The sequence below is a fragment of the Gastrolobium bilobum genome, unplaced genomic scaffold (genome assembly GCF_033153095.1).
Source record: "Gastrolobium bilobum isolate Gb01-03AN ecotype WA unplaced genomic scaffold, APGP_CSIRO_Gbil_v1 utg3173, whole genome shotgun sequence".
Taxonomy (NCBI): Eukaryota; Viridiplantae; Streptophyta; class Magnoliopsida; order Fabales; family Fabaceae; genus Gastrolobium; species Gastrolobium bilobum.
The window spans coordinates 87203-99109 of record NW_026900158.1 but is presented as its reverse complement, the minus strand read 5'-3'; the positions used below and the strand labels follow the sequence as shown (position 1 = coordinate 99109).

The window sequence follows — 11907 nt, the reverse complement described above, 5'->3', positions numbered from 1 at the left end:
GATAAAACTTTTATTAATTTACTTAAATTAATACTACTATGGTAAAAAAAAAAAACCATTGATAAATTTCGAAATAATTTGTTTCCTTTTCTCCCCTTCACCTCTTGTATTTTCATGATCATTTTTACATCACTAGAACTTGTAGCTCAATTGGTACGTGCTCAAGACTCGGCCGTTTGGTATCCGGTAATTTGTTGGATATCCTGGAAAGTGGAAGTGGGAATAAATTATTTCCACGTTTGGTAGACGGAAAACATAAAAATTGACTGGGTATGGTTTATTCCCCGGCAATTGGTTTACACTACCGATCATGGAATCGAGTTCCCATTTAAAACATGGTAATAGTCAGTTCCCAGGTCTCGGCTTCTTGACATGCCATTTCTCAGACTAAAGTACCCTCGAACCCAATCTTATCATTTGTGCCAAAAAATAGATTTGTGGTGAAAAAGAATGAGGCTCTCCACCGATTAGGGCATACGGAGAACCATCTGTGGTTCACAACCTCTGAAACCACCACTCCGCCGTGCTGCACCATAGTGTCCGACCGAAATTTGTTGAAGCTCGCATCAGTCCAAACTCGCCGTTACATCATATTTCGAACAACTTTCGGTCCTATAAGCATCCTCTCATCAACGCGCCGTTACATCATATTTCGTTTCTTGTTGTGCTTCTCTTCACTAGAGATAACACAGCATCATATTGCACAGGTCTCTCTGGATACCGCCACCTAGGTATATACCACGTATATTATAACCCTTTGTTTTTAACTGGCTTTGTTTTCTTGGTATTTTAAATTGTTCTACTCGTTTTCTTTCTTGTAATTTCTTGATGATGGCTTTGATCGAGTTTGTATTTTTTATTTTTGGTTCTGTTTCTGTTCTTTTAAACTCCAAAGCTCTCAAATGGTTGAAATTTACTTAATCTTTGTGTTAAAAATAAAAAACTTTAGTTAATCTGTGTGTGTGCTTGGTTTTTATATTTGTATCCACTAATGACTCAGTGCTAAGGAAGGCAATTGGTTCCACAATTGATGAAAAGAATAGTATACATAACTTAGAAAATGCTTCATTAACTCATTTATTAAAAAAAATACTGAAATGTTGATTATGTGAATTTCAGTTGTGGGGATTAACTAAACTTGTTGTGTTTTTTGACATGTGTGCTGAATGGATCAGGTTAGTATGTTATCATAATAATGGGTATAACTATGAAAGTAGTATGTAGACGTACATAACAGATCATTGGAAATACTGCATCTGTTTTTAAGTGCAGGTTGTGATACCAGTTATCTCAAGTGCAATATTGTGGGGCAATCCCTATAATGAAATGTGTATCAGGTAAGTATATATGTACAAGCACAATTATGCAGAGTCGATTTGTCATCTATTTCAAATAAAATCTTATGTTGAACATTGTTTATTATAGCAGTTATTGATCTATATTTGTATGTTTGGTTATGTTTAAATTTATTAAAAATTTGGATAGCTTCAAACTTATTGCATTTCGTAATTGTCGATTTCAGGTTCCAAGTGTAACTATGGAAACCCAAGAATGATGTCACTTATGTCTGGTGCTGCTGTTTAGACTTTCTTGTTCAGTTTCTAGTTAATGTAGTCAATTGTAGTAGCTCAATAGTATGACAATGGAAAGTTGTAGTACATATATGATGCTGTTGTGGTATTTGATATACTTGTGTTCCATAATATGTAGTATATCGTGTGAAATGATATGTGAAGTGGTGGCTCTGTTTGTATGTGTTGTGCATTTTTAATGCCATCTAATATTGGTAGTGCAGCATTGAATTTGTGTGCTGGATCAGTGGATGTATCAATTTGTTTCGTTTATGTACTTAATTTGTTACTGAACAGACTCAAAGGATGAGGCTATTGATGTCATTGTCCAAGAATGATTCACTACAATAAACTTACATGACAGCATGGCATTGCAGTAAAATTAGACACTGGGGAATGCATATGTCATCCATCTTGATTAGGTATATGATTATGATTTTTAATAGTTAATAATAACCCCAATGTCAATATCTTTCATATATTACACACGTCTTCAATATAAAAATGTATGATATTTTCAGTTGACGAAGGAAATCGTATCAGAAACAGAACAACTTTATTAACTTAACAAAACAATTTAATAACAATTCGTATAAAAGAAGAGTTTATTTGAAAGAATAAAGAAAACCTTAGGTTAAACCCATACAAGTTCGAAATTTGGATGTACACGCTGTTCCAAGTCATAATTGGTGACAAAAAAAATGGCAATAGTGAAAACAATATTAAGCTATGTCCGAGTTTATAAGTCTATGATGATGAATTCTTTAAATACAAGCTGCCTTCCACGGTTTACGTACATGGAAGAAAACTCAAATTTCAATTATTAAATGCCACTTTGGATGTGTTCTTAGTCCAGTACGAATTTGATCATTTGTAATATGAGATTTCACTCAACTAGCTAGTAGAAGCAAATCAAATTATTAAAGGTTATTGATTTTATTCTTACATATGTGATCACCAAAGTTTATCTCTAGGAGGGTACTTTCGTAAAATATCACCATATTCCCAGTAATATTTTGTTATCAACCAAACAATCCTTCAGAAAAACTTACCAATAATCCCAGTAATATTTTGTCCTACCAAACATCTTTTTTGTAACATTCCCAGATAATTTTTGTTCCAATCATATTCCAGGTAATTGTGATTCCAGGATACTAAAAAATTTCTCCAGTACCAAACGCCCCCTAAGAGAGCGTAGATGAATTTTTTTTTTTATCCGAGAATAATAATTTTCTGAAATATAGTTGAAAAACAACTTTTTTGAAAATATTAGCAAAAAAGTGTTTGGTAGGTGAAAATATTGGTGGAAATATTTATTGAATTTTCATATTACTATGTTTGGTTGATAGTAAAATTTTGGTAGAATTTTGAATAGAATTTACAAATGTAACTTCATTTTTAAATATTAATATGCAAAGCAAGTACAAGTCACAGAGTTATTTTCATTTTTGAATTCAGAGTTAATTTTTGGTTGTCTTGGAAAACACACAATCCCATATAATATGTGGAATTTTTTTGTGGGGATCTTGAAAAAATTTAAGTTACTTTTGAAATCCTAACATTTCAACTTCCCCGTGATTACGTCACATTTTTAATTTACCAAACGTTGCATTTTAGTTTACTGAACCTAAAAATTCAAGGAAATCACAAAAAATCCGCCTACCAAACGAGTCATAAGAGTGTGCGATGGGCTGGTTTGGTTGTTTGAACTTTATTAATAAATAATAAGTGAATTTGAAGTTAATCTAAATTGTAAGTTGTTTTCTCGATCCTATATTATAATTGTCTCCTACGAAATTATGAAATTTGTTGATTAAAACTTAGGATCATGATATGAGATGAAAAACATCCACATCAATACATGAGAAGATTAAAATTGTATACCGTATTGGATAGGATAATAATAATATTGTAGATGAATGATTGTTGGATGAGATGGTCCCCACCAAGCTTACAATACAACTCCACTGTCTTTTTTTTTTTTTTTTTTTTTTATAACTAACTGCACTGTCTCTTTGATTTCCTATGAGGGCGACATCTATCTCATCAGAACTTCAACCAATGAAAGGTCGCCACGTCTAAACAAGAGCGTTGAGTTCACGTGTGGTTGTGGCTCGTGGGGCCTACATTACAAATTCAAAAATATAAGCTGGGGACCACGTCAGCAGCTGGCTATAGAGCCGAGCCGATAAGCCAACAGCTCAAGCAAGTTCTATATTGTTGGGCATACTGTCGCATACGCATACATAAAGCCCAAAATAACGAGGCGAATTGTATAAGGCTATAAGCACAGTGCAGGGACTAAGGAATAAGGAGGCTTCTCCATTCACACTTAAAACTCCATTTTTCATTTTTTAATTATTTAATAAGTTATCACGAATCACGTTTGAAATTAAATTGTTTCCAAATTATAGTAATCTAAAAACAAAAAACTATTTCTGCAGGCATAAATAGCAGAAATAGTTTTCTGTCACATATAGTGCATTTTCGAGAATGTACAGGTAAATTATATTTATTTTTTAAATTAGCGGATCCTACTTTTTTTTTTTTAAGGAATATCTATGTGGCAGATAAGTTTTATCTGTCGCTGCGGCAAAAAATTAAAACCCATCTAAAAATAGTGTTGAAAAAAATATTAGAATTGATTTTCATACGTTGTGCTGTTATTGCTGACTTATTATAGAAAAGAAGGGTGAACTTAATATGGAAAAAATATTTATGTTTTTCAGAAAAAAATTATTTGTCACATTCACATGAAGTGAGTGAGTTCCATTATATAAAAAAGAGAAAAAAATATTAGTAAGATCCATTAACTTTTATGTGAGTATACGTTACAAATAAGTTTTTTCTGTAATAAAAGTAGAAACATTAAACCCATTTAATATTGGGTTTTGCATTTGTCATGTTACATGACAAAAGTTAAATTTTCTACACATACATCGATATTTGTGTTATATTTTCTTTTTTTTTCTTTTTTTTTTTAAAAATGGCGGACCCTACACTAATTGTCTTTGTAGCATACAAGAGGATTGTTCTACAACATGATATTTGTTTTTCCCTTTAATATTAAGGAAATGTGTTTCTCACGTTGCATAGATAATTTTATCTCATGCAACACAAAAAAATGAATAAAATCCACTAAAAATAGAGAGAAAAAATAAATTCCATCGATTTTTTGTACTTGCATGAGATTACAACACAAGAAATATATTTACTGAAAGATAAAGCCAACATATTTTAATAGACTCGTGAATTTGTCCAACCTAATATGACCCAACCTTAGATCATGAAATATTTTTACTTTCTTTATAGTATTAATTTTTACCCAGACATTGATTTGACACTAACCACAAAGTGCTTTAGTAAATTTTGAATTCCTTACTGCATGTAAAATCTATTCACAAGCAACTTAATTAGTTTGCCAAATCAGTTACCCGTCATGATCTATGCTAGGTTTATCTAAATTTTGATTTAACTCATTCAAATATTTCATTACATACCATTTTGATATGACTTAGTGGTGAGAACACTGAACAAACAATAATTTTCCCAGTTCATTTTATATGTACAAAAAATATTTATATGCTTCCAATTGGATGGTGAAGAAAAACGTAAGAGTTGAGGACATAAGAGATGTTGAGAGAATGCTATGGGAACCCATCCACTGAGCTGTCATGATGGGGTGCATGTGAGCATTTAGCTATATGCTTAATCAGAACTCAGACCCCTCTCTGTCCCCGTGGGAGCAATGCAACAACTCCTAATAAAGTTCTAAGATAAACTAAAATCTGATGAGACAAAATTGTATAGGCAACTTGTTTTCTCTTTTCCCAGCCTCCCAACACGTTTCATGTTCCAAACTTAATGCCTAGAAGAAACAATCCTTTGAAAATTAGATTTTTTTTTCCTAATAATATTTCAAGTGTTGCATATATAGCACACTTTTATTAAATATAATTTTTACACAAACTTTTAGTAGTTGCTATAGATGTATACTTATATCCCATGACTCACGTTGTTAAAAAATTTGAGCCTTAGATATAAGTGGGATCAACGGTTAAGATTGAGAGTGTAACTTACACCGGTGTAAAATGATCCTAATTATATATATATATTTATGGGGAAGGATCCGTTGACAAACTTTTTTTACAAATTACACTAAGTATGACCGGTCATACACTCTTGATTGAAGTATGACCGGTCATACTTAGTGTAGTTTGTAAGAGTTTGTAAACAAAAAGTTTGTAAATATAACCTTCCTCTACATATATATATGGGTTCGCTTTTTCTGCAGTTACTGCAGATAAATTATCTGCAGTAAGCTCAATATGACATCGTTTTGGGGTGGGAATCATGGTGTTTTTGTAATTTTAATTTATTTCAGGGTTATTATAGTCTTTCTAATTATAATTTTTTAATCTTTCGATTCCAGAACGACGTCATTTTGGGAGTAAATGCAGATAACTCAACTATATATATATATATAATAGAAGATGAAACTGGGGTTTCCTATCCTTAATACAACTGATAAAGCATTTATATAAAGGGTTCCCTTTTTGTTATTTGACATGACAAGAACACTTTCCTACACACACAAATCAAGTGTGGGTCCCACGCTTAAAAAAAAAAAGTCAGACCAAAGTCAGGATACGACGCCGTATCCTTAGGATACGACACCGTATCCTTGTTGCAGGAATGAACAGTGCCATTCCTGCAACATGATTCTTATATTTCCCTTCTATAAAAAGCAGAGCTGGGATGCAGAGTAGGTCTCTATAATAAGTAAAAATCACAAATTTGAGTCATCCACTCCATTAAGTATTTAATTTGGAGCAGTTTTAAGTTGCAAAAAGTTGAGTCTTACATCAGTACTTTGCTTCTGATTTAATCAGTAGATTCCTAAAAAATTTACCACCCGGACTTAAACAAGTACATTTGTAGAAAGTGCAAACATCACAAGGCTATGATTAAAACTATGATTAACAGAAATCTTTGAAAAGAGGGTGATGCTGTTAAAAGATGCTCTTACTTTCACTGCAACTTTACAGTGCGCATGGAATATACATGAGCCACCAAAAAGAGGTCAGAGTTTTCCCACTTAAAAAGCATACAAAAAAGCAGGTAGGTAATAAAATATTCAATGAATTGAGATTCAAAATTCTTCTCTGAATTCTCATGCTCCCATCTACAAAAATACAGTCTTACACACCCATCCAGCTGACCGAAAAGCCTTATCTTTTCCATGAACCATATGTACTGCTCAAAACTATTAAAAACAATTATAATAGCCTCACCTTTTTTTCTTTCTATAATACATGATCAAATGCTTATTTATTATACAATTTCCTGACATAATTGTTCAAGTACCAACGTTTAATTTGTTTTATTGTAAAAGCTTGTACCTTTTGTTCACCCTATCTATATAAGCTTCTCCTCAACAAACACACACTACATCAGTACTGGTCTTCCATGGCATATTAAGGTACAACCTTTATTCTCTCTCACTCTATACTCTCCTCAGTTTGTTAAATGTATCTGGTCAATCACAGAACTTTTAAGTCCTTAGTTTTTCTGTTCACAATAAAACAGTGCATAGAATCCAGTTGCTCAATCTGACATAATTGTTTCTTTCCCTTCATCACGATTTTCATCCTACTGAATTGAAGAAGGCGGTTAATGCTACTACCAGATTGTATGCAAGCTGATACAAAAGCTTCATTTAAACCTCTTCTATTCAGAAGCAAGGGTTCTCATTTTGTTGGCTCCTGAGTTAGTGTTCTGGTTTTGGAATTAGCTGGATCTAGAATTGGTAAGCCCTTCAACACTAAATTTATATTTGTACCTAAAACATTAATACATTTGAGATATATATATTTGGGCCAATTTTATCTATCTGATACATTGTCTTCAACATGATAGGTACAAAGGATCACTTTGTCATTCATTCAACTTTCAACTAGATCTCTTTCAGTTTCACTTCATAAGAGATTGTTGTCAACTAGCTAGTATGGATGGTCTGAGTTGGAATGCCTCACAACTTGTTGCAAACATACCAATCTTGTGGAGCACTCAGCCACAAGAACTTGAAGGAGACTACTCCATGCCCAACCTTAGTTCAAGTGTTCTAAATCAAATGCAAGGGATGCAGAAGGCTCAAACAGGCCATCTATATCCCAGTTCTGAAAAAGTGAGCGACATGGTTCAGTCAGCATCTGCAACCACTTCTGAGATAATGAGTATGATGCCAAACATAAATCTGCCACAGAGAATAACAACCATGCCAGTAAAATCAGTTGCTGGAACCAGTTGGGAAGAAGCTTTAGCATCTCAATCATGCCCGTCCCTTTCAGTCAATATCAACACAACTAGCAATTATGTGCCAGATTTCAACATGGCCCACCAGCAGCAACTTATCAACAGCACCCAAAATGGAAAGTCTACTTGCTCTCTTGAGTCACTTGATTGCTTGTTTTCAGCTACAACTAATAGTAACACAGAACCTTCTGTGGAAGATGATGGGATTTCCATGATTTTATCTGACTGCAGAAACTTATGGAACTTCAGTTATGGCAGTGCAGTTTCATCTGGTGAATCTGAGAGTAATGCTTCCAATGCTAGAAACCAAGACATGCAGTATCCTGTCACTGAACTCGATGAAACGGTATCTCAAAGTTCCTCGGATCAATATGTCATGAGTCAAGGGAAAACAATACATTCTAAGGTAAATTGCTCAAAAAGAAGTTATGATGATCAATATGAGTTTATCAAAGTTGCTGCCAATGATCCCTACTTCAGTATTGTCCAGAATTCTTCTGCTACTGAAAGTGGTTTCAAGCTTATCTCTGAGAATCAACCAAAGAAACCCAGATGGGATAAGCGTCCTGGTTCATCAAATATCAATTTCCAGCAGCCAAATTCATCTGTGTCAACTTCCATCATTGAAGAACCTGATCCAGAGGCTATAGCACAAATGAAGGAAATGATATATAGAGCTGCAGCTTTTAGGCCAGTGAACTTGGCCTTGGAAGTAGTGGAAAAGCCTAAAAGGAAGAATGTGAGGATATCAACTGATCCACAAACTGTGGCTGCAAGGCAAAGAAGGGAGAAAATAAGTGAGAGGATTAGGGTTTTGCAGAAGATTGTGCCTGGTGGAAGCAAGATGGACACTGCATCAATGCTTGATGAAGCTGCAAACTACCTCAAGTTCCTCAGATCACAAGTGAAAGCACTAGAAAATCAAGGGAACAAACTTGACACAATGAATTGTCCTCCTACTAGCTTTGCCTTCTCTTTCAACCCTTCTTTTCCCATGCAAACCTATTTCTCCATCCAAAACCCTAGTGGCCATATCCAACATTCCCAGGGTTGACATGGTTATTATCATGGATGAAAAGATGTAACCCTTAATCTCTAATTATTTCTTCCCATGACAATGATTAACATATCCTCATGTTTTAGCCAAAGTTGCAATTTTGTTCATTGTCGATAATAATGTAATTTACTTCCTAACATCTTCAATGACTTTTTTAAAATTCTCATTGATGATGAGTACGTTTTCCAATTGCTATCTTAATTAATTCGTTATGAGCATTATGCATGCATGAGGGAATAGAGTACTTTATAGGTTACACTAATTAGTGCTTTTGATGCTTTCACTGCTGCAACTGCATTTTCTTTTATGAAGGAAGATGGTTACAGTGAAAGTAATGAAAATGAATTACATAACCTTTTAGCTTACAGAAAGGTGTAGTAATTATAACACCCATGATTAAGATCAAGGGCTAGAAAGTGATTGTCACTTTAAGTTTGTTTTAAAATAGTTTAATGCAATCTATGTACTTAAAGTGTATTTTTCTTGGAGATCTTCAATGTTTTTATTTTTAAATTAGTGTTTTGTTAGTTAATATTTATCCACGCAAGAGAAACATTCTCTTAAGACTAGTGAACTGAGTCAGTGGTCCTGTCTCCTTGATTCAATCCAAAGCGTGCTCTTGAAAATCACTCTAAACTCATTGCTCAGCACGTGTATATTCTTCTTTTTTGGCAGGAGTGATTGTCATAAACAACATATATAATAATATAATACCTTTGTGCCTTATTTAAAAGTTCAAAAGTTGTCAAATATTAGTGTAGCCAAATGATATTGTTAATGATGATGACTATGATAACGACGACTATAACGACACATGATGTGGATTTCGTGCTATATTGTCATAGAACATGGATTATTTTAATTTGGCTCGACTATCTTCACTAAGCACATGCCTCTGCTATACTGTATCTGCATGTGGCATTTCCTTTGTCATGCTTAAGAATTATTCCTACTTTTTGTTCATCATTGATCATCAACGTATATAAAAGTCTATCTGATCTCCCACTTATGATGTAAGTATTTAATTTTATATTTTACCATATGAGTCTTTTTACAAAACAAACTAACACCATTTTTTCCCTTACAAATATTGAAAATTTTTTATACTCAATTTTACAATCAGAAGAATTGCTGACCTTGAGTATGGTTTTAAATATTTGGGTCTTTCTCGTGAAATTGCAGCTGGAATTGAAGGTTGAGGATTGGGAGAAAAAGAAAGAGAGAGAGAGAGTGTGTGTGTTGATGGGACGAAATTAAAGAGGCTATGGTAGTTGGGGTTCCTTGCTAAATATAGAAATTACATATGTTATGAAAAGGACCAGATCTTTGGCTTGGTTTGGATTTTATCCGTTGAATTTGATTTCTGATCAATCAACAAATTGCGTGTCTTGAGACTTGAAGAATGTTATTGTGAACTCATTGTCATGTAGGCTTTCCCGTTTTTATAGGTTGTGTTGTTTAGTAATTGGAACTAGTGTTTCTTATATTATGAAGATAGTTTTATCTTTACACATATATAATAGTATGTGAAATTTATATATTCTTTTTTTTCTCTCTTTTCTGTATATAACTTCACATGAGTGTGCATACTTTTATGTGTGTTTAATTTATCTCCTACATGCTAAACTAAACAAATCAAAGGTCATAGTCAGGGTATTTTTTTTAGAGGGCAAATCTACTATGCATCTTTCAAATAGGGTTTTCCAGTACACTCGTTGATTATAGGTCATTGGATGAAACAAATGGTTGTGATTTTTCTTTCAAACAGTATTTTTTATTCTCTGTGATTTTTAGAGCTTCTGTACACCCTTTCTCTCCTCTCTGTGATGCTATTGGAGGAAGAATGGTGGCTGAGTCCTTTTTTTTTGTTTGGAAACGTGGCTGAGCCCTTTAATCACCAAGGTCAAGGGCACACTGATGCAGCTCAAAATTCTGTGGTCTGTTGTCACACACGATAGTATTCGGGAAAAAAAAATTGACTGTTTCTTTACAACTTTTGTGAAAGGGAAAAAAAAGTCTAATCTTACATGGAATTTTTAACTCATATTATACAAAGAAAATACAAAGAGATATATACAATATTAGACTTCTATACTACTATTCTAAAACAGATACAATAAGTATGAGACTTATTTATTAAAAAAAAAACAAAAAACAAAAAAAGAGTTACACATTTTTTTATGATGTTTGTCGAAAGAATTTATTTTCTCCTATGAGAAAAACAAATTTCTTTGTAAAATTATCGAATGCTAATTATGCAAGTAAAATGTTATATATTGGATAATATAATTGCAGGATAAATAACAAAAGTTATATACTTGTGTAAATTATAAATTAAATAATAAGAATTATAGACTTCTAAATTTATAACTTTTTATTATTTAATTTATAAATTAAAAAACGTAATTTCAGTTGTACCCCATGAAATTGAGTGAAGTCAACTATCGCTGCCTGGTATTAAAAAAAGATATAAATTAATTGAAATGTAATTTGTTTTTCTATTTTTGGAGTAAATTGATTCATAGAAGAAATTTTCGCTGCATTGACGCTCTTGTTTCAGATGGTGCACCCAATATTTTCCTCTCTTATTATGCAAGGTTTTCTTATTTTTGTAAAGGAGATTTTAACTTATTTTTGAAGAATAAAAAGTATAGTTAATTATTTCATTGTATGTCTCCAAAAAAAAATTAGTTAATTGAGATAGATAAATAATTTATTATATTAAGTTCTAAAAATAATTAAATTATTGGTATAAAATAATTAATAATTAAATTTGTAATTAATTATATGTGTAAAAAGTGATTAATTTAACCTTAGTGGATAATACAATGCTTTCTCGTTAAAACTAAAATTCTAACATATAATAAATTTTATATTTCACCTTTCTTGAATTATATATATATATATATATATAGGATCATGATCATTTTACACCGGTGTAAGACTTATCAAGACTGATAAATC

At 32.5% G+C, this 11907-nt stretch overlaps 1 protein-coding gene across 1 annotated transcript; it reads left to right on the top strand.

Annotated features, from left to right (window-relative positions):
• The first annotated feature begins 7578 nt into the window (after positions 1-7578).
• LOC133295570 (transcription factor bHLH87) lies at positions 7579-8940 on the top strand. Its single transcript, XM_061494410.1, has 2 exons — positions 7579-7732; positions 7865-8940. Exons 1-2 carry the CDS (start codon positions 7579-7581, stop codon positions 8938-8940), a joined length of 1230 nt encoding a protein of 409 aa, XP_061350394.1.
• Positions 8941-11907: the final 2967 nt, after the last annotated feature.

Excerpts from the sequence above, each read along its gene's own strand:
- LOC133295570 (XM_061494410.1), top strand. The coding sequence starts at position 7,579 with ATGGATGGTCTGAGTTGGAATGCCTCACAACTTGTTGCAAACATACCA. Across the intron at positions 7,733-7,864 it reads GATGCAGAAGGCTCAAACAG|TTGCTGGAACCAGTTGGGAA; the intron begins GCCATCTATATC and ends CAGTAAAATCAG.